Consider the following 23,366-nt stretch of genomic DNA (forward strand, 5'->3'; position numbering starts at 1 on the left):
ATCTGGGCATTATGTTCTAGTCTCATAGTCTATTAATTACAGGCCTATGGTTTATTATGTGTAATTCTATTTGAGTCGCATGTTAAATGAAAGAGTCTGGCCTTACGTAGGCCTACAAGACAATTTGGTCTGTAATGACAAATCACATATTAGATGGTTTGTTGTGTGCAATCAATTACAGTAGGGTATAGGGTAGGCTACGATTTTATTATGATTTAATGATGATTTGAGTGCCCAAATTGTGGCCCAACTACATTTTTTTGCTGGCCCTGACATCAACAGATTTCTGCCTATGACAGTGGCCTAAATTACACAGTGAGATTGAAAATGTGCACACATGACGTAGCAGATTGCCCCTGGCAGTGGAACGGTTTGTAACGGTCCAGTTGTGATTACGTTAGGATAGCAGCACTGCTGCCGTACCGTCCGAAATATTATCCGTTCTTTCCCCTCTCCATGTGAGATTGATCGTTTTTTCCAGAGGCGCGCAAAATTCAGTTCAGATGAGCGGGCTACACAGGCTAATTTATCATTATTCTGACGCAGCTCCAACTATCCTAGCCAACATGACCGCCCGTCGCGATTTGGACCCTGTGTTCATTCCGCACATGTGAGTAAACTACGACAGGCCTAATGCTAAATGTGGTAAAACATAATAATTCGTGTTTCTACGGTATCAGTATTAACCTCAGTCCATTGCCTACTGCGGTAGTGCGATAGTGCGCCTTCTCTACTGGAATAATTCGCAGACGCCGGGGGCGTGGTCTCTGACATCACCACGCGCTGTAATCGAGTATTGGGAGCAGGTCTGGCTCGAGGTGTGGACCAGCCACGCATCTTTATACCGGGCTATATGGACGTCTGCTTTTATATTCTTCTGTCTTTTATATCGTGTGTATTTTAACAAGCAAGTCGCATAAATTGGATAACGGTGCACGGATAGAAGGCAAGAGCTCTACGACATTGAAAGGTAAGTTTACGCCGCAATTTCACAAAATAGGCTACCAGTCGAGTTTTTGCTTGCTGCTCTAAAGTTCCTATTCGCCCAGTCACATTTTGTATGTGATACGTTTGATTCCATGCCTTCATTTTATAGTGTGGCTATCATATAATATGTAGTCCTAATGTATAATATTAGCCACACACAATGGAATCTGTCAATTGAAATAATGTTCGATTTTTCACATGTCTGTAAATTCTGTATCACGTTACTATAAATTATCCTTATATTGCTTCCTGTCAATAGTGATGCAAATAATAACATAATGATAATATTACGGCATGTTATATCATTATATCAACATATTTAATGTCCTAATAAGGAGGCTATAACCATGTAACTTTGATGAAGTTTCCAGGTAGGGCTGGCTGGCAGCAGTGGGACTGGGACGTGTGTGAAGGCAGTCTGCTGGAGTAGTGAGAGAGAGTGCTGGACTGGATGCCCCGCCTGTCTGCTCTGCAGTGGATTAATATTATCCAGGTATGGGAGGGAGCTAGGGTGGCCTGTAGTGAGTTCACTGTGCTGCAACACCTGACTGACAGAACAGAGGGGACACTGGGTAGGAGGATCCCACATCTATCTGTCGAACACTACCAACTTTGCACAACCTCAGAATCTTGGGACACACCCCATCAACCCCATCAAGGGCTCTAGGTCACCCTGTCTGGAAACGGTGTTACTCAGTGCTACCCTCCTCTGTCCCCCCAGTCTGTCTCTGTCTCTCCTCCATGCCCACCTCAGACCTCCTCAGGCCCTGGACACACCAGACGGGAGAGTTGAGACTGACTGACTGACTGATAGACAGACAGACTGACTGATAGACAGACTGACTGATAGACAGACTGACTGATAGACAGACAGAGGGGTGGAGCATCAGAAGTGTACCTAACTGAGGACGAAGGACAGACCCACTGTCTGGTTTCTCCTCCTCAGTGAATGGTGCAGTTTCTCACCATGACTTGGATGGGGTCACCCCAATGCTGATTCTTTACTATTCTCTTCAACCCAAGGGCTACTAGACTTCAGGGTGAACACTAAAGTACTAGTCCTCGCTAAGGCATTGGATTTAAGTTTGCAAAGTAAAAACAGAGGACTTGAATCAGTGACGCAGCAGAACTCAAGCCTGAGGGACTATCGATGAGCCTGTGACTGTCGCCATGACAGCCTCTGACAGCAGCTTCCAGTACCGCGCACTCTTCGAGTACAAACGGGAGCATGGTGATGACATCAGCCTCCAGCCAGGGGACATCCTGACGGTCCTGAAGGCCTCTCTGAAGGACTACCAGGAAGGGGATGAACACCGCAGCCCCAAGGGATGGCTGCACGGCACCAACGAGCGGACCAAAGAGAAGGGCGACTTCCCCGGGACGTTTGTGGAGTACACTGGGGTGTTGAGGCAGGGGCTGCCCGCCGCCAAGCCCTGGCCCAGACCCGTTCCCCCAACCCCTGGGGGAACACAGAGCAGCGTGGGGCCCGGACCCCAGCCTACAGGGGCCGCTGCAGCAGGAGGTAAGTGTTGGAACTGAGGATGGGGGCGTGCCAAGAGTACTCCATTCAGAAACATGGAGACTGGCCATCTGTTAAATGTTAGAGCTATCTGTTATGACCTGTTAACTGCAATGTAATGGTGCTTGGCTTTATGGTTTGGTCTGGTAATCTATACTGAACAAAAATATTAACGCAACATGCAGTAATTTCTATGATTTTACTGAGTTACAGTTAATTTGAGGAAATCAGTCAATTGAAATGAATTCATTAGGCCCTAATCTATGGATTTCACATGACTGGGTATACAGATTTGCATCTGTTGGTCACAGATACTGTACCTTAAAAAAAATGGGCCTCAGGATCTAGTCACAGTATTTCTGTGCATTCAAATTGCCATCGATAAAATGCAGTTGTGTTCCTTTTCCATAGCTTATGCCTGCCCATACCATAACCACACTCTTTTCACAACGTTGACATCAGTAAACCGCTTGCCCACACGACGCCATACACATGGTCTGCGGTTGTGAGGTCAGTTGGACATATTGCCAAATTCTCTAAAATGACGTTGGAGACGGCTTATGGTAGAGAAATGAACATTCCCTGGCAACAGCTCTGGTGGACATTCCTGCAGTCAACATGCCAATTACATGCTCCCTCCAAACTTGATACATCTGTGGCATTGTGTTGTGTGACAAACTGCACATTTTAGAGTATGCCTTTTATTGTCCCTAGCATAAGGTGCACCTGTGTAATGATCATGCTGTTTAATCAGCTTCTTGATATGCCACTGTCAGGAGGATAGATTATCTTGGTAAATGAGAAATGCTCACTAACAGGGATGTGAACAAATTTGTGCACACAATTTGAGAGAAATAAACGTTTCGGCGTATGGAACATTTTTGTTATCTTTTATTTCAGCTCATGAAACATGGGAACAACACTTTACATGTTGCGTTTATATTTTTGTTCAGTGTATACCACTGGGTTTTGTTGTAATTCTGGACTAGAGGCAAACAGTATCACTGACTGAATGGCAGTCTGTTATGTTGTGAGTCATCATGGACCAGAGTGTGAATTCGGTCGCCTGTCTGACGCATGTGTTAAAGCTTTACTGCAGAAAAAGATAAAAGAGTGTATTTCTGTACTTCCACCAGACCAGTCCTGAGAAGTGAACATGTTGTGACACAGCCACACCCGTGTGTGCTCCAGTAGGCGCCCATGTGCTCCAGATGCACAGCCAGCCTCAAAGATGCTAACCTGCGTTAGCGCTGTTGTCTCGCACTGAGTGTTCCTGTCACTGCATTAGTTCCTAACCAAACCTTCGTGTTAGTTCTGCTAAAATGAAGATGCACTAGCATTTTTGTTTACGAAGATGATGTGTATGTGTTTTTGAAAAGAGCTAGGTCTATGTGTGTGTGTGTGTGTGTGTGTGTGTGTGTCTGAGAGTGTCATGACTCGCAGGCAGCTGGATTTGTTTTGATGTTTTATTCAGCATCCAGATGAACAAATGCAGCACTCCTCACAAAGAGGACAAGCTCTGGTATAAGCCTGTATCCAGACTTGCTTGTGAGCAAGCAAAAGTAACACTTAAAAAGCTGTCCTCTATTTGGCAGGCTTTGATTAGTGTTTTTACAGGGTTGGGTGAGCTCTGTTTTAGCTCTGTGTGTCTGGCCTGGGGTTAGGGCTGCTGTACAGTGGCGTACCGGACACCTCCACAAGTCAGGAGTTTTGAAGCAAATTTCCAACTATTCTACACATTTCTGGTTGGGGGCCTCTGAGGGTCGACATGTCATAAGTCATGGCAAAATGTTTAGAAGTACAGGAAATTAGCTTTAAAAATGCAACATTTTCTCTCAGCCTCATGGGAAATTGTGTAGAATAGCATGAAATTAGCTATAAAACTGCACTTTTTTTCTGCCCCATAGCAAAAATGTGTAGAATTGCAGGAAATAAGCTTTAAAACCACAACATTTTCTCTCTGCCCAATGGTAAAATGTGTAGAATTGCAGGAAGTTGCTGTTTTCCTAAAAAAAGTAGCGTACTATAGTGTTGCGGTTGTTCATCTGCTAAATGGGCCAGGCGGATTATTCCAGGACTGCTCTGCCTAATTGTCTGCCATGCTAGTCTCTTTTATGGGAGTAGGTTAGGCCTGTTTTCTGTTATTTATAACAGTCGCTCTGTATCTCTCTCTCTCTCTCTCTCGTTGCTTTGTAATCGGCCTACTTGATAGCCGTTGTTATGTTATGAGTCTCCTTGCCAGCCAGTCAGACTAAGCTAAACTAGGCCATCAGTCCTCAGTCCCTCCAGCCGTTTTTCCTCCCAGGCACAAGACTGTATTTGACTTGAATAATTGATTGGCTGGCTGGTGCATTGGATCATGGGGCTGACACGCTACACTCCTCCAATCACGTATCACCTCACTTCCAGCAGCAGCAGTAGAAACAACAAGCAGCAGCAGAGGAACATGGAGGGCTTAGTTTGCAGAGGGAATAGTAGTGCCCAATCTACACTTCTATCTCTGCTGAAAAGCCGGCATAAGAAGGCTGGCAGATCTTAACTGTATGGTACTACGGTATGGGACGGTACAGTATGGGGTATTCCACACCATTCTCTCCTCTTCCTTCATCATCTCGGCTTGGCAGGCAGAGAAGCGGAGTAAGAATGGATTAAAGGTAGACTCAACGATATGACGTAGATCCGTGCTTGACTTGGGATGAAAGAAGTGCAGGTCTTTTTCCAAGTCGTTCCATTAGACTATGTTTACTCTGATTATTCACATTTAAGGGTTCATACACATTTTCAATGACTTCACCACATTTTCATGACTATTATTATAGCCTACATGAAAAACTTAAAAGTTACCATTATTGACACTGGAAGGCTGTTTTGTCTAATCCCAAGTAGGCCTATCATCTCCTGCCGTTGTGTGGTCAACCTGCCATCTGGAGATTTCCTGGGTGTGCAGGCTTGGCTTTTGTTCAAACCCTGAAACACCAAGCCTGCATATCAAGGTCATGTTGAGCAGATGATGTTTAGGGTACAACTTAGTTAGAGCAGGGCTTGAACAAAAGCCTGCACACCCAGTAGCTATCCTGGAGGATGGTTGCCACCCTTGAGATAAAATATTGGGTAACAAACCAAATGCTTTTGTCTTTATAAAATGATTCCTAAATTCAATGAATCAGGGATCAAATGGATAAGGTAGGCTACTTCAAAGCAAGGTACACTACATGACCAAACGTATGTGGACACCTCGACGAACATCTCATTTCAAAATCATGGGCATTAATATGGAGTTGGTCCTCCCCTTTGCTGCTGTAACAGCCTCCACTCTTCTGGGAAGGCTTTCCACTAGATGTTGGAACATTGTTGCGGGGACTTTCTTCCATTCAGCTGCAAGAGCATTAGTGAGGTCGGGCACTGATGTTGGGCGATTAGGTCTGGCTCGCAGTCGGCTTTCCAATTCATTCCAAAGGCGTTCAATGGGGTTGAGGTCAAGGCTCTGTGCAGGCCGGTCAAGTTTTTCCACATCAATCTCGAAAAACTATTTCATTATGGACCTTGCTTTGTGCATGGGGGCATTGTTATGCTGAAAAAGGAAAGGGCCTTCCCAAAACTGTTGACACAAAGTTGGAAGGACAGAATCGTTTAGAATGTAGCGTTAAGATTTCCCTTCACTGGAACTAAAGGGCCTAGCCCGAACCATGAAAAACAACCCCAGACCATTATTCCTCTTCCACCGAACTTTACAGTTGGCACTATTCATTGGGTCAGGTAGCGTTCTCCTGGTATCTGCCAAACCCAGATTCGTCCATCGGACTGCCAGATGGTGAAGCATGATTCATCACTCCAGAGAACGCGTTTCCACTGATGCATCAGTCAAATGGTGGTGAGCTTTACACCACTCCAGCCGACGCTTGGCATTGTGCATGGTGATTGTAGGCTTATTGTGCCTGCATTGCTTCCGGAGGCAGTTTGGAACTTGGTAGTGAGTGTTGCCACCGAGGACAGACGATTTTTATGCGATGCGTGCTGCAGCACTCAGCGGTCCCGTTCTGTGAGCTTGTGTAGCATACCACTTTGCAGCTGAGTCGTTGTTGCTCTTAAACGTTTCCACTTCACAATAGCAACTCTTATAGTTGACCGGAGCAGCTCTAGCAGAGCACCAGAGCTGTTGCCACAGAATTGAATGTTAATTGCTCTACCGTAAGCCACGTCCCACATTATTTGAGAGTATTTGGAAGTACGTCCAACCGGCCTGACAACCACAGACCACGTGTAACCACGACAGCCCAGGACCTTCACATCCGGCGTCTTATACCTGCGGGATCATCTGAGACCAGCCACCCGGACAGCTGAAACAGAGGAGTATTTCTGTCTGTAATAAAGCTCTTTTGTGGGGAAAAACTAATTCTGATTGGCTGGGCCTGGCTCCCCAGTGGGTGGGCCTATGCCCTCCCAGCCTGCCCAGTCACGTGATATCCATAGATTACGGCCTAATTTATTTATTTCAATTGCAAAATGTATCATACAGGATGATTTCTGTATTTTGAAAGTTATATATCTTGACAACTTGATTGCTGACAAGCAAAACATTTTGGGATTATGTCAACAATGGACTAATGAAACAAATACCAGAAGTTAGTTTTTGGATGGAGTTTTCCTTTAACGTTGTAGCAATTGCATTGCTGTTGTTTAATAGAAGGGAATCCGAGCTTTCCAACGGTGCAGATTTATTTAGCCTATCTACCTACAGTGCCAGTGGAAAGGCGACAATGACATTAATGCCTAGTTAGCTATAGTTAACTAGCGAGATAACTGTTACAAGTTATGTTTTAAATTGGCCATCTTGTTAGTCTGTTGTACTTTCATTATTTTATACCTGCAGCTGAAATGTCGCCCTTTCCTCAGGCAACGACAAACTTGCACTGGCACACACAGACATGCACTGAAGGTTCATTCCGTTAATGACTGATATGTTGATTTTTAAGTGTTGATAATATTTAAAACTGTGGGTTCATGAATTACATGAACACCAATTATGAAACTAATTTCCATGACTTTTCATGACCTTACAAACCCTCATTTGTCACGTCCTGACCATAGTAAGATGTTAGTTTCTATGGTAGAGTAGGTCAGGGCATGACAGGGGGTGTTTTTCTATGTTTTGTATTTCTATGTTCAGGTTCTAGTTTTGTATTTCTATGTTGGGTTTGTTTGGGATGATCTCCAATGGTCCTCGTTGTCTCTAATTGGATATCATACTTAAGTAGGGTTTTTTCCACCTTGGTTTGTGGGAGATTGTTTTTGAGTAGTGTATGTTTCACCTCTGTGTCACGGTTTGTTGTTTTTGTTAGTTCAGTTTATTGTTTATGTGTCGCATAGTTTCACGCTGAAAATAAAATGTGGAACGACACACACATGCTGCACTTTGGTCCGCCTCTCCTTTCGACAACCGTGACAGAATCTCCCACCACCAAAGGACCAAGCAGCGTGATCAGGAGTGGACCTGGGAGGACATTTTGAACAGCAAGGGATCCTGGACGTGGGAGGAGATCCAGGCTGGGTGGGATCGCCTCCCATGGGAACAGGTGGAGGCAGCGAGAGCAGAGCGGCGACGAGAAGAGGAACTAGCCCGGCAACGAGGCAAGCACAAGAGGCAGCCCCAAAATATATTTTTTGGGGGGTGCACACGGGGAGACTGACAGAGTCAGGGTGGAGACCTGAGCCAACTCCCCGTGCTTACCATGGGGAGCGAGTGAAGAAGCAAGCACCGTGTTATGCGGTGATGCACACTGTGTCGCCAGTGCGCATTCACAGCCCGGTGCGATCTGTGCCTGCGCCCCGCATTGGCCGAACTAGGTTGAACATTCAGCCAGGAAGGGTGGTGCCAACTCAGCGCTCCTGGTCTCCAGTTCGCCTTCTCGGTCCAGGATATCCTGCGCCAGTTCTGCGCACTGTGTTGCCAGTGCGCCTGCACAGCCCAGTTCGTCCTGTGCCAGCGACCCCGCCCTTGCCATACTAAAGTAAGCATCCAGCCAGGACGGGTTGTGCCAGCCATAAGCTCCAGACCTCCAGTGCGCCTCCAAGGCTCAGTATATCCTGCGCCAGTTCTACGCACTGTGTCGCCAGTGCGCCTGCACAGCCCAGTTCGTCCTGTGCCAGCGACCCCGCCCTTGCCATACTAAAGTAAGCATCCAGCCAGGACGGGTTGTGCCAGTCATAAGCTCCAGACCTCCAGTGCGCCTCCACGGCCCAGTATACCCTGTGCCTGCTCTGCGCACCCGGCCTCCAGCGACGTTCCCTAGTCCAGAGCTCCCAGCGACGTTCCTCAGTCCGGAGCCTCCAGCGACGTTCCCTAGTCTGGTGAGACCTGTTCCGCTCCACGTACGAAGCCTCCAGTGATGATCCATGGCCCGGAGCCTGTAGGGATAATCCATGGCTAGAAGCCTGTAGAGATGATCCATGGCCCGGAGCCTGTAGAGATGATCCATGGCCCGGAGCCTGTAGAGATGATCCATGGCACGAAGCCTCCAGTGATAATCCATGGCCCGGAGCCTCCAGTGATGATCCATGGCACAAAGCCTCCAGTGGTGATCCATGGCGCAGAGCCTGCAGTGATGATCCATGGCATGGAGCCTGTAGCGACGGTCCCAGGTCCGGAACCTCCAGCGACGGCCTGCAGCCCGGAGTCTTCAGCGACGGCCTGCAGCCCGGAACCTCCAGCGACGATCCGCAGCCCGGTTCCTCCTCCCACGATCCACGGTCCGGTGGTACAGAAGCAGAGGGATCAGCGGGTGGAGCGGGGGTTATGCCCCGAACCAGAGCTGCCTCCTCTGTGGGAGGATCCGCGGGATGAGAAGGTTATGGGTACTGCACCACCATAGACAATAGGTACCCAGCCTGCCCTCCCTTTTTTTTGGGGGGGGGGTTGTTGTTTTGTTTAGGTGCGGTCAGAGTCGGCACCTTTGGGGGGGGTACTGTCACGTTCTGACCATAGTAAGATGTTATTTTCTATGGTAGAGTAGGTCAGGGCGTGACAGGGGGTGTTTTTCTATGTTTTGTATTTCTATGTTCAGGTTCTAGTTTTGTATTTCTATGTTGGGTTTGTTTGGGATGATCTCCAATTAGAGGCAGCTGGTCCTCGTTGTCTCTAATTGGAGATCATACTTAAGTAGGGTTTTTTTCCACCTTGGTTTGTGGGAGATTGTTTTTGAGTAGTGTATGTTTCACCTCTGTGTCACGGTTTGTTGTTTTTGTTAGTTCAGTTTATTGTTTATGTATCGCATAGTTTTACGCTGAAAATAAAATGTGGAACGACACACACTCTGCACTTTGGTCCGCCTCTCCTTTCGACAACCGTGACATCATTTGACAACTTGGAACAGGGCAGCATGCGAATTTAGTTTGCCGAATTTTCAATCTGCACATTTTCAATCTGCACAATCTCGAACAGTCTACTGTGACGCACAGATTCACAGAGTAACAGAGTGAAGCGAACCCGTGCGCATGCGCAGATACTTTGTGTGACTGTGTGAGAGCTACAGTGAGGGAAAAAAGTATTTGATCCCCTGGTGATTTTGTACGTTTGTCCAGTGACAAAGAAATGATCAGTCTATAATTTTAATGGTAGGTTTATTTGAACAGTGAGAGACAGAATAAAAAAAATAATTAAAAAAAACGCATGTCAAAAATGTTATAAAATGATTTGCATTTTAATGGGGGAAATAAGTATTTGACTCCTCTGCAAAACATGACTTAGTACTTGGTGGCAAAACCCTTGTTGGCAATCACAGAGGTCAGATGTTTCTTGTAGTTGGCCACCAGGTTTGCACACACACACCTTAATGTGCTTCTTCTGGAGCCACTCCTTTGTTGCCTTGGCCGTGTGTTTTGGGTCATTGTCATGCTGGAATACCCATCCACGACCCATTTTCAATGCCCTGGGTGAGGGAAGAAGGTTCTCACCCAAGGTTTTATGGTACATGGCCCCGTCCATCATCCCTTTGATGTGGTGAAGTTGTCCTGTCCCCTTAGCAGAAAAACACCCCCAAAGCATAATGTTTCCACCTCCATGTTTGACGGTGGGGATGGTGTTCTTGGGGTCATAGGCAGCATTCCTCCTTCAAACACGGCGAGTTGAGTTTATGCCAAAGAGCTCCATTTTGGTCTCATCTGACCACAACACTTTCACCCAGTTGTTCTCTGAATCATTCAGATGTTCATTGGCAAACTTCAGACGGGCATGTATATGTGTTTTCTTGAGCAGCGGGACCTTGCAGGCACTGCAGGATTTCAGTCCTTCACGGCGTAGTATGTTACCAATTGTTTTCTTGGTGATTATGGTCCCAGCTGCCTTGAGATCATTGACAAGATCCTCCCATGTAGTTCAGGGCTGATTCCTCACCGTTCTCATGATCATTGCAACTCCACGAGGTGAGATCTTGCATGGAGCCCCAGGCCGAGGGAGATTCACAGTTCTTTTGTGTTTCTTCCATTTGCGAATAATCGCACCAACTGTTGTCACCTTCTCACCAAGCTGCTTGGCGATGGTCTTGTAGCCAATTCCAGCCTTGTGTAGGTGTACAATCTTGTCCCTGACATCCTTGGAGAGCTCTTTGGTCTTGGCCATGGTGGAGAGTTTGGAATCTGATTGATTGATTGCTTCTGTGGCCAGGTGTCTTTTATACAGGTAACAAGCTGAGATTAGGAGCACTCCCTTTAAGAGTGTGCTCCTAATCTCAGCTCGTTACCTGTATAAAAGACACCTGGGAGCCAGAAATCTTTCTGATTGAGAGGGGGTCAAATACTTATTTCCCTCATTAAAATGCAAATCAATTTATAACATTTTTGACATGCTTTTTTCAGGATTTTTTTGTTGTTATTCTGTCTCTCACTGTTGAAATAAACCTACCATTAAAATTATAGACTGATAATTTCTTTGTCAGTGGGCAAACGTACAAAATCAGCAGGGGATCAAATACTTTTTTCCTCTCACTGTAAGTCTTGCATCTCGCCCATCTCAATATCTGCGATAGTGCTCATGGCAACGTAATTTCACTGAGTTTACCTTTAAATTCTAGAGTCCCAAGGGTGAGGCACATTCTTTGATGGAATAATGGGGTCGCTCAAAGATTAACAAGATTTAGGGTCTCTGAATTATTATACCCATGGTCTTTCACTTCTTCTTCCTGTTACACTCTTGAACGTACATCAGCCAATTCCCACACCTCCAGTAACAGTCAATTACAATCAGGTGAATATCATTATGACAACAAGTGTGTCTGTGTGAAACTGAACTGATGCACTGAGATAGAGATTAGCGAACATCCCCTATCTATCTCACCAAGCATCAGCGCTTGTGAGATAAATACAACAAGTGCGCTGCAATTATGACAGTGGCAAATAAATCCCTGTTGGCTGTGTGATAATTACCTGCAGGTATGGAGCACAGGTGGAGGATCCACGCAGACTAGTCAGGGTTCTTTGTGAAGAGAATAGGCAATTTCACGCCAGCTGGAGCAACAAATATTTCTGGTATGTCAGATTGTTCTGGAAATTCTCACATAAACATTGGGAGGAAGGATGCTCGATATGCTTTTTACATTTGTATCACAAACCATTTTTGAGAAAATCATGATGAAAGAGGCCATTTTAGGCCCTTTTTAGACCTGTACATGCCTCCTGTAAGACCCTATGATGTGTGAAGCGTACATGATGCAGACAACATGTTGGAGTCATTATACTCCTTATAGTGTGCTCTAACAGATGGAGTATGTCCAGATTCTGAAATACAAATGTTCACATTCATTTATTTGTATTCAACATTCAAAATATTATATAAATATCTCAAAACAACCTTTCTTTATTTTGTTAATTTTAAGACATTGTTTGGATCAAATTTCCAGAGTGGGCTCTCTAATTCTGAAGTTATGATCCATTTTATCATCACCACCAACACAGGGAATGGGAAAAAGGAAACTCCCTCTGCTGGTGATTTTCTGAATGTGCAATCCTACATTTATGAAGCCAAGATCGATGATACAAGAATGATGGATTTTTTGTTGTTGGTGTACTTGAAATGAAATGATGGGCAGAAAGACAAATTCAACTCCATCTTTCATCGAATCAGATGGCTTATTCATCACAAAACCATTTGATGTTGCCAATTATTTTAATGATTGCTTAATTGGCAAAGTGTACGTTGTTTCTTCCGAGGGAATCTACCGTAATTTCCGGACTATTAAGCGCACCCACTGAATTTAAAAAAGATATATTATTTTGAACATAAATAAGCCGCACATGTCTATAAGCCGCAGGTGCCTACCGGTACATTGAAACAAATGAACTTTACACAGGCTTTAACGAAACACGGCTTGTAACAAAAAGAAAAAATTAGCAGTAAGCTTTAGTTGTCTTTTTGCACTGAGTCAATTCCTCACGCTGCTGTTTCCAACGTCTTATCATCGACTCATTAAGACCAAGCTCCCGTGCAGCAGCTCTATTTCCTTTTCCAACAGCCAGATCAATCGCCTTCAACTTGAAAGCTGCATCATATGCATTTCTCCGTGTCTTTGCCATGATGAGGGTGACAAAATGACTACCGTAATCAGAATAATGGGAAGTTTGAGAGCGCTCGAATTTAATCTAAACAGTAAACAAAAAAGTTGTTTAACCTTAACCCGTTCGGCAATTTCATTGGTCTAATGAAAGCTTCATGCCGCCAAAAAACTGAGCACGTCACAGAATGTGTTTTAAAAAAATAAAAAATAATTGAAAGCGGGATAAATCCATATATTAGCCGCGTCATTGTTTAAGCCGCAGGGTTCAAAGCGTGGGAAAAAAGTTGCGGCTTATAGTCAGGAATTTACGATAGTTCTAACAACAGACCAATCAGCTTGCTGCAAGCTCTTAGCGAACAATTGGAAAAATTGTGTTTGACCAAATACAATGCTATTTTCTCTGTAAATAAATTGACAACAGACTTTCAGCATGCTTATAGAGAAGGGCACTCAACATGTACCGCACTGACACAAATTACTGATGATTGATTGGTTGACAGAAATTAAGAAGACAAAGATTATGGGAGCTGTACTGTTAGATTTCAGTGCAGGCTTTGATATTATTGCCCATAACCTGTTTTTGAGAAAACGTATGTTTTATGGCTCTTCATCCTCTGCCATATCGTGGATTCAGAACTATCTATCTAGTAGAACTCAGAGGGTTTTCTTTATTGGAAGATTCTATAATGTCAAACATGTAAGGTGTGGTGTACCCCAGGGCAGTTCTCTAGGCTTTCTGCTTGTTTTTATTTTTACCAATGACATGCCACTGGCATTGAACAAAGCCTGTGTGTTCATGTATGCTTGTGATTCAACCATATACAGTGCATTTGAAAAGTATTCAGACCCCTTGACTTTTTCCACATTTTGTTACTTTACAGCCTTATTCTTAAATTGATTAAATTGTATTTTTCCCTCATCAATCTACACACAATACCCCATAATGACAAAGCAAAAACAGGTAAATATAAAATACTGAAATATCACATTTACATAAGTATTCAGACCCTTTACTCAGTACTTTGTTGAAGCACCTTTTGTTGAAGCACCTTTTGTTGAAGCACCTTTTGTTGAAGCAACTTTGGCAGCGATTACAGCCTTGCTACAAGCTTGGCACACCTGTATTTGGGGAGTTTCTCCCATTCTTCTCTGCAGATCCTCTCAAGCTCTGTCAGGTTGGATGGGGAGCGTTGCCGCACAGCTAATTTCAGGTCTCTCCAGAGCAGTGGCGGTTCTAGAACATTTCAACTGGGGGGGCCAAGCTGGGGCCAGTTGTACTGTTAGAGGGGCCAGTAACATTAGACGTTATTGTTGTCATATCGTTTTCTTCACTGCATTGCAGGCATTAGCAGGCAAAAGACCATGTTCCGCGTTGCCACTGTCTAATAACGGATGTAAAAAAAGAACGATAGCAAAAATGAGTTATGTAAAAATGATTTCATACTCCCCCCGCTAGTGCTCCAGAGATGTTTGATCGGGTTCAAGCTCTGGCTGGGCCACTCAAGGACATTCAGAGACTTGTCCCAAAGCCACTTCTGCGTTGTCTTGGCTGTGTGCTTAGATTCATCTTCCCTCCCCTTGATCCTGACTAGTCTCCCAGTCCCTGCCACTGAAAAACATCCCCACAGCATGATGCTGCCACCACGATGCTTCACTGTAGGGTTGGTGCCAGGTTTCCTCCAGACGTGACGCTTGGCATTCAGGCCAAAGAGTTCAATCTTGGTTTCATCAGACCAGAGAATCTTGTTTCTCATGGTCTGAGAGTCTTTTAGGTGCCTTTTGGCAAACTCCAAGCGCGCTGTCATGTGCCTTTTACTGAGAAGTGGCCACTCTACCATAAAGACCTGATTGGTGGAGTGCTGCAGAGATGGTTGTCTTTCTGGAAGATTCTCCCATCTCCAGAGAGGAACTCTGTTCTTGGTCACCTCCCTAACCAAGGCTCTTCTCCCCCAATTGTCTTGGTGGTTCCAAACTTCTTCCATTTAAGAATGAAGCCGCACTGCTTCTTGACACACTGCTCACTTAACCCTGAAGCCAGCCGCTCCAATGTGTCGGAGGAAACACCGTACAGCTGGCGACCGAAGTCAGCGTGCATGCGCCCGGCCGCCACAAGGAGTCAATAGAGCGCGATAGGATAAGGACATCCCAGCCGGCCGAATCCTTCCCCTATCCCGGACGACGCTGGGCCAATTGTGCGCCGCCTCATGGGTCTCCCAGTCGCAGCCGGCTGCGACACAGCCGGGGATCGAACCGGATCTGTAGTGCGGATCTGTAGTGACGCCTCTAGCACTGTGATGTAGTGCCGTAGACCGCTGTGTCACTTGGGAGGCCCAGGGTCTGAATACTTATGTAAATATTTCTGTCTTAAAAAATGTATAAAGTTGCAAACATTCTAAAAATCAGTTGTTTCTTTGTCATTATGGGGTATTGCATGTAGGTTGATGAGGAAAACATTAATTTAATACATTTTAGAATAAGGCTGTAATGTAACAAAATGTGGAAAAAGTCAATACTTTCCAAATGCACTGTATGTTACATTTACATTTTAGTCATTTAGCAGACGCTCTTATCCAGAGCGACTTACAGTAGTGAATGCATACATTTCATTTCATGCATTTTTTTTGTACTGCCCCCCCCCACCGTGGGAATCAAACCCACAACCCTGGCGTTGCACACACCATGCTGGCGTTGCAAACACCATGCTCTACCAACTGAGCCACAGGAAAGGCCTATGGTATGTGTCAGCAACCACAGCTAATAAAGTCACTGAAACCCTTAACCTCTTAACAAGGAGTTGTAGTCAGTTTTGGAATGGATGGCCAGTAATAAACTGGTCCTGAACATCTCTAAAACTAAGAGAATTGTATTTGATACAAATCATTCCCGCAGCTCTAGACCTCAGCTGAATCTAGTAATGAATAGTGTGGCTGTTGAACAAGTTGAGGAGACTAAACTACTTGGTGTTACTGTAGATTGTAAACTGTCATGGTCAAAACATAGATATTCAATGGTTGTAAAGATGGGGAGAGGTCTGTCTCTAATATAGAGATGCTCTTCTTTTTGGACACTCCACAAAGCAAGTCCTGCAGGTTCAAGTTTTGTCTTATCTTGATTATTGTCCTGTCATGTGGTCAAGTGCTGCTAAGAAAGCTGGCAGAACACGTCTTGCTCTTCATTTTGATCAGAGGGCTGAAATAAATACTATGCATGCCAGTCTCTCTTGGCTAAGAGTTGAGGAGAGACTGACTGCATCACTTCTTCTTTTTATAAGAAACATTAATGTGTTGAAAATTCAAAATTGTTTTCATACTCAACATACGCACAGCTCTGACACACACACTTACGCCACCAGACATGCCACCAGGGGTCTTTTCACAGTCCTCAAATCCAGAACAAATTCAAGAAAGTGTAAAGTATTATATATATATAGCCATTATTGCATGAAACTCCCATCCATCTCATATTGCTCAAATGAACATACTGCTCAAATGGCTTTCTCAACAGCAAATGGGGTTCCTAATAAAATACCAATACCAATCCTAAAGGAGGGCTTTGATTGGTTAATGACCTATAATGTACATTTATATGTACAAAATGGGTCATATCATTAAAAGTACTCTGGAAATGTGATGTTTGAAGATAATATAAACTCAGCAAAAAAAGAAACTTCCCTTTTTCAGGACCCTGTCTTTAAAAGATAATTCGTAAAAATCAAAATAACTTCCCAGATCTTCATTGTAAAGGGTTTAAACACTGTTTCCCATGCTTGTTCAATGAACCATAAACAATTAATGAACATGCACCTGTGGAACGGTCGTTAAGACACTAACAGCTTACAGACAGTAGGCAATTAAGGTCACAGTTATGAACATTTGGGACACTAAAGAGGCCTTACTACTGACTCTGAAAAACACTAAAAGAAAGATGTCCAGGGTCCCTGCTCAACTGCGTGAACGTGCCTTAGGCATGCTGCAAGGAGGCATGAGGACTGCAGATGTGGCCAGGGCAATAAATTGCAATGTCCGTACTGTAAGACGGCTAAGACAGCGCTACAGGGAGACAGGACGGACAGCTGATCGTCCTCGCAGTGGCAGACCACGTGTAACACCTGCACAGGATTGGTACATCCGAACATCACACTTGCGGGACAGGTACAGGATGGCAACAACTGCCCGAGTTACACCAGGAACGCACAATCCCTCCATCAGTGCTCAGACTGCCCGCAATAGGCTGAGAGAGGCTTGGCCTGTAGGACTGAGGGCTTGTAGGCCTGTTGTAAGGCAGGTCCTCACCAGACATCAACGCCAACAACGTCATCTTATGGGCACAAACCCACCGTCGCTGGACCAGACAGGACTGGCAAAAAGTGCTCTTCACTGACGAGTCACGGTTTTGTCTCACCAGGGGTGATGGTCGGATTTGCATTTATCGTCAAAGGAATGAGCGTTACACCAAGGCCTGTACTCTGGAGCGGGATCGATTTGGAGGTGGAGGGTCCATCATGGTCTGGGGCGGTGTGTCACAGCATCATCGGACTGAGCTTGTTGTCATTGCAGGCAATCTCAATGCTGTGCGTTACAGGGAAGACATCCTCCTCCCTCATGTGGTACCCTTCCTGCAGGCTCATCCTGACATGACCTTCCAGCATGACAATGCCATCAGCCATACTGCTCATTCTTTGCGTGATTTCCTGCAAGACAGGAATGTCAGTGTTCTGCCATGGCCAGCGAAGAGCCCGGATCTCAATCCCATTGAGCACGTCTGGGACCTGTTGGATCGGAGGGTGAGGGCTTGGGCCATTCCCCCCAAAAATGTCTGGGAACTTGCAGGTGCCTTGGTGGAAGAGTGGAGTAACATCTCACAGCAAGAACTGGCAAATCTGGTGCTGTCCATGAGTAGGAGATGCACTGCAGTACTTAATGCAGCTGGTGGCCACACCAGATGCTGGCTGTTACTTTTGATTTTGACCCCCCCCCCATTGTTCAGGGACACATCATTCAATTTCTGTTAGTCACATGTCTGTGGAACTTGTTCAGTTTGTGTCTCAGTTGTTGAATCTTATGTTCATACAAATATTTACACATGTTAAGTTTGCTGAAAGTAAACGCAGTTGACAGTGAGAGGACGTTTCTTTTTTTGCTGTGTATATGTTCCAAACAATATATTTAAAAATAAACAAAATCAAAAGGGTCATTTTGAGATATTTATATTAATACTTTTTTATGTTGAATAAATAAATGACTTTGAACATTTGTATTTCAGAATCTGGACATACTCCATCTGTTAGAGCACACTATAAGGAGTATAATGACTCCAACATGTTGTCTGCATCATGTACGCTTCACACATCATAGGGTCTTACAGGAGGCATGTACAGGTCTAAAAAGGGCCTAAAATGGACACTTTTATCATGATTTTCACAAAAAGGTTTGTGATACAAATGTAAAAAACATTTTCTGTCAAACATCCTTCCTCCCAATGAAGTTTTAATGTGAGAATTGCCAGAGCAATCTGAGATATCAAAAATATTTTCAGTTCCCTCTGGCGTGGAATCGCCCTAATGGGGTAATCATATACCACACACCGCCTGCTGGAAATAAGCACACGCAGACACAGAGAGATGGCTGTTCTATCAATAACCTTCCGTGTTTAAAGGGATGTTTCCTTTGAAGTCATTGGCGGAAGCTATTAACCTCTATGGCTTGTGTTATTACTGTTCCCTCTCTTTCCTCTGCCTGTCTCCCTCTCTACCTCGCTCTCTTTCTCTCCACTTCTCCCTCTTCATTTCTGTCTATGTCTCTGTGTCTATCTCCCCCTCTCTATCTGCCATGTTCGGCTGTAGATGAACAATTAGCATGTTATCCCTGACTTACACAGTATACTTTAAATGTATCTGAGCCGTAACTACAGAGAGAGACAGAGAGCTGTATGGCTGATTAGGGCTGGGCAATACGGCCTAAAAATGATTTCCTGCTTTGTTTTCAAACTTATGGGCGATTCACAATATATATCGCAAAAAAAGACAAAAACATCTCTAAATAAGCTTTGTTGTACAACTAAAGGTCAAATACACTACATTTCAAACAGGTAGCAGTAATCTAACGAATTCAGGGCTTGTGAAGCTAAATATAAGCCTTCCATTACCATAATTGTATTATTTAATCAAAATAGTTTTACCAGATTTTTTGCAATAATCACTGATCTGGGTTTCAAGTCTATGAAAATGACCTTTTTGTTAGTAATGTAACCAGAACCATGCACAATGCACATCCACTGATAATGACTAACTGATAGAAAATGAACACAGGTCTCATCAAGTGCTAGCCCACGTGCTAGTGAGTTGCCAGCTAATCTTTATATTTCTCTATAAGTTTAGCCAACTTGGGAGGGGGAGGAGCTTGCTGTATGTGTGTGTAAACCAGAGAAAGAGGCAAAGTGAGAGGTGTTACTTTCACTAAAATCTGTCCAAAATCAGCCCAATGTGTTCTTATGGGCTTACTTTGTACCTAAGCTTGTCGCCTTTGGGACAACGACTCCCATTGTTAGGGCGGAGACGTGCATCTCGTCATTATATACAGATCTCTGGTGTAAATTGAAAGGTGCACAGCATAGTAGGAGCGAAGGAGACCAAAAAAACTACATGAGAACAAGTGGACAGACATAAATATTTAAAAAAAAAATAGATTCTTGTGAATATCGTGCAAAAACATAGATTATAATTAATTTGATATATCGCCCAGCCTTATGGCTGATTACAGGGTTCGCCCAACATCAGTGCCCGACCTCACTAATGCTCTTGTGGCTGAATGCAAGCAAGTCCCCGCAGCAATGTTGCAACATCTAGTGGAAAGCCTTCTCAGAAGAGTGGAGGCTGTTATAGCAGCAAAGTGGGGGACCAACTCCATATTAATGCCCACGATTTTGAAATGAGATGTTTGACGACCAGGTGTCCACATACTTTTGGTCATGTAGTGTGCACTGCAGCTAGGGTTCCAAAGGGTCGGAAACCTTCTGGTAAATTTCCTGAATTTTTCCGGAATTATTCCTTGGGAGTTAAGCCTTGGAATTTGGTTAATTTTGCTTAAATTCATTTAAAAAAGTTAGCTTATAACAGTGAACCTTTTTTTGTGGGATACACATAAGGCTATTCTAGGTCTTGTGGAATATTTTGGTTAAATGATCCCCAATTCAATGGAATCGCAACCCTCTGCATGCAAAGTGCATTCTTCCATCACATGTGCAGTGCACTCTTCCATCACATGTGCAGTGCACTCTTCCATCACATGTGCAGTGCACTCTTCCATCACATGTACAGCTGATTCTCAAGATCTTGCACACTAATGAGATGCTATTGAGCCCACACTACTACACTGTCTGAGCCAAGGACTACTGTCACGGGCTGGCTCGAGGAACAACAGGAGAGGTAGAGTCAGGCGCAGGAGACAGAGAGAGTTCGTGACCACACTTCTTTATTTGAAGCACTGTACGTGGTCGACAAGGTATAGGGGCGCAGCCCTGAACGATTCTGCGGTGGTGTACACAAATAAAAGAAACCACTGGCAGAAGGAAAAACTCAATACACGTTCTTACGAACACACAAAACCCGGACAAGCAACACAATCACGTACAACCACATACATCCTACGCTAACCTAAATAACCCCCCTTTACTAATGACTAACCCAAAACAGGTGTGTGCCTACCTAGACCTAACCAAACGAAAGTGAAACAAAAAGGGATCGATGGCAGCTAGTAGGCCGGCGACGACGACCGCCGAGCTCCGCCCGGCCGAGGAGGGGCGCCACCATCCGTCACTGTCGTGACAGTACTCCCCCCCTGACGCGCGGCTCCCGCAGCGCGCCGACGCCGGCCTCGAGGACGCCCCGGAGGGCGAGGCGCAGGGCGATCCGGATGGAGGCTGTGGAACTCCCGGATGAGCGCTGGGTCCAGTATGTCCTCCACCGGTACCCAGCACCTCTCCTCCGGGCCGTACCCCTCCCAGTCCACGAGGTACTGCAGGCCCCTCGCCCGGCGTCTGGAGTCCAAGATGGACCGGACTGTGTACGCCGGGGGCCCCCCGATGTCCAGGGGGGGTGGAGGGACCTCCCGTACCTCATTTTCCTGCAGCGGACCAGCTACCACCGGCCTGAGGAGAGACACATGAAACGAGGGGTTAATGCGATAATAAGAAGGAAGTTGTAATCTGTAACACACCTCATTTATTCTCCTCAGGACTTTAAATGGCCCCACAAACCGCGGACCCAGCTTCCGGCAGGGCAGGCGGAGGGGCAGGTTCCGGGTCGAGAGCCAGACTCTCTCCCCTGGGGTGAACACCGGGGCCTCGCTGCGGTGCCGGTCAGCGCTCGCTTTTTGTCGTACCCTGGTTCGTTCCAGGGATTCCTGCACAGCGTTCCAGGTCTCCCTTGAGCGCTGAACCCATTCCTCCACCGCAGGGGCCTCCGTCTGGCTCTGATGCCATGGCCCCAGGACCGGCTGATAACCCAACACACATTGGAATGGTGATATGTTGGTGGAGGAGTGGCGCAAAGAGTTCTGAGCCATTTCGGCCCATGGCACGAACCTTGCCCACTCCCCTGGCCGGTCCTGGCAGTAGGACCGCAGGAACCTGCCCACCTCCTGGTTTACCCTTTCCACCTGCCCATTACTTTCGGGGTGAAACCCCGAGGTCAGACTGACCGAAACCCCCAGTCGCTCCATAAACGCCCGCCACACTCTGGACGTGAACTGGGGGCCTCGATCTGAGACGATATCCTCGGGCACCCCGTAGTGCCGGAAGACGTGGGTGAATAAGGCTTCTGCGGTCTGCAGGGCCGTAGGAAGACCGGGTAACGGAAGCAGACGGCAGGACTTAGAAAACCGGTCCACAACGACCAGGATCGTAGTGTTGCCCTGAGACGGCGGGAGATCGGTCAAGAAATCCACCGCCAGGTGGGACCATGGTCGTTGTGGAACCGGGAGGGGTTGTAATTTCCCTCTAGGCAGGTGCCTGGGAGCCTTACTCTGAGCGCACACCGAACAGGAGGAGACATAGTGCCTCACGTCCCTCACCAAGGTGGGCCACCAGTATCTCCCACTAAGACCACGCACTGTCCGCTCAACCCCTGGGTGACCCGAGGAGGGAAGCGTGTGAGCCCACCGAATCAGCCGATCGCGAACATCGAGCGGAACGTACTTACGACCCACTGGACACTGCGGAGGAGTAGGCTCCGTCCGTAACGCCCGCTCGATGTCCGCGTCCACCTCCCAGACCACCGGTGCCACCAGGCAGGAGGCTGGAAGTATGGGCGTGGGATCGGTGGACCGTTCCTCGGCGTCATGGAGACGAGACAGTGCGTCGGCCTTAGTGTTCCGGGAACCTGGGATATACGAGATGTTAAACCGAAATCTCGTAAAGAACATCGCCCACCTGGCTTGACGCGGGTTCAGTCTCCTCGCCGCCCGGATGTACTCCAGATTGCGGTGGTCAGTCCAGATGAGAAAAGGGTGACGTGCCCCCTCAAGCCAATGTCTCCACACCTTCAGGGCTCTGACCACAGCCAACAGCTCCCTGTCCCCCACATCATAGTTACGCTCCGCCGGACTCAACTTCCTAGAGAAGAAGGCGCAGGGGCGGAGCTTTGGGGGCGCCCGAGCGCTGGGACAGCACGGCTCCTACCCCAGCCTCGGACGCGTCCACCTCCACTATGAAGGGCAAAGAGGGGTCCGGGTGCGCCAGCACCGGAGCGTCGGTGAACAAAACCTTCAGACGACTAAAGGCCCTGTCCGCCTCCGCGGACCACTGCAACCGCACCGGGCCCCCCTTCAACAGTGAGGTAATGGGAGCCGCCACCTGACCAAAGCCCCGGATAAACCTCCGGTAGTAATTGGCAAATCCCAAAAACCGCTGCACCTCCTTCACCGTGGTGGGAGTCGGCCAATTACGCACGGCTGAAACGCGGTCACATTCCATCACTACCCCTGATGAGGAAATGCGATACCCCAAGAAAGAGACGGCTGGTTTGGAAAACTCACATTTCTCAGCCTTGACGTATAGGTCATGCTCCACCAGTCGCCCAAGCACTTTACGCACCAGAGACACATGCTCGGCGCGTGTAGTGGAGTAGACCAGAATGTCATCGATGTACACCACTACACCCTGACCGAGCAGGTCCCGTAGAATCTCATCCACAAAGGATTGAAAGACTGCGGGAGCATTCTTTAACCCATACGGCATGACGAGGTACTCATAATGGCCAGATGTGGTACTAAATGCCGTTTTCCACTCGTCCCCTCCTCGGATACGCACCAGATTATATG

At 46.3% G+C, this 23,366-nt stretch overlaps 1 protein-coding gene across 1 annotated transcript in view; it reads left to right on the forward strand.

Moving 5' to 3' along the window:
* The first annotated feature begins 406 nt into the window (after positions 1-406).
* Positions 407-23,366, forward strand: part of LOC106560529 (phosphatidylinositol 3-kinase regulatory subunit gamma) — a 376,411-nt gene continuing 353,451 nt past the window's right edge. Inside the window, exons 1-2 of the mRNA XM_045687847.1 lie at positions 407-970; positions 1,352-2,509. Of these exons, the coding sequence (XP_045543803.1) occupies positions 2,158-2,509 (352 nt within the window). The 5' untranslated portion in view covers positions 407-970; positions 1,352-2,157. The remainder of the gene's footprint in view (positions 971-1,351; positions 2,510-23,366) is intronic.

This window comes from Salmo salar, chromosome ssa10 (assembly GCF_905237065.1).
Source record: "Salmo salar chromosome ssa10, Ssal_v3.1, whole genome shotgun sequence".
NCBI lineage: Eukaryota > Metazoa > Chordata > Actinopteri > Salmoniformes > Salmonidae > Salmo > Salmo salar.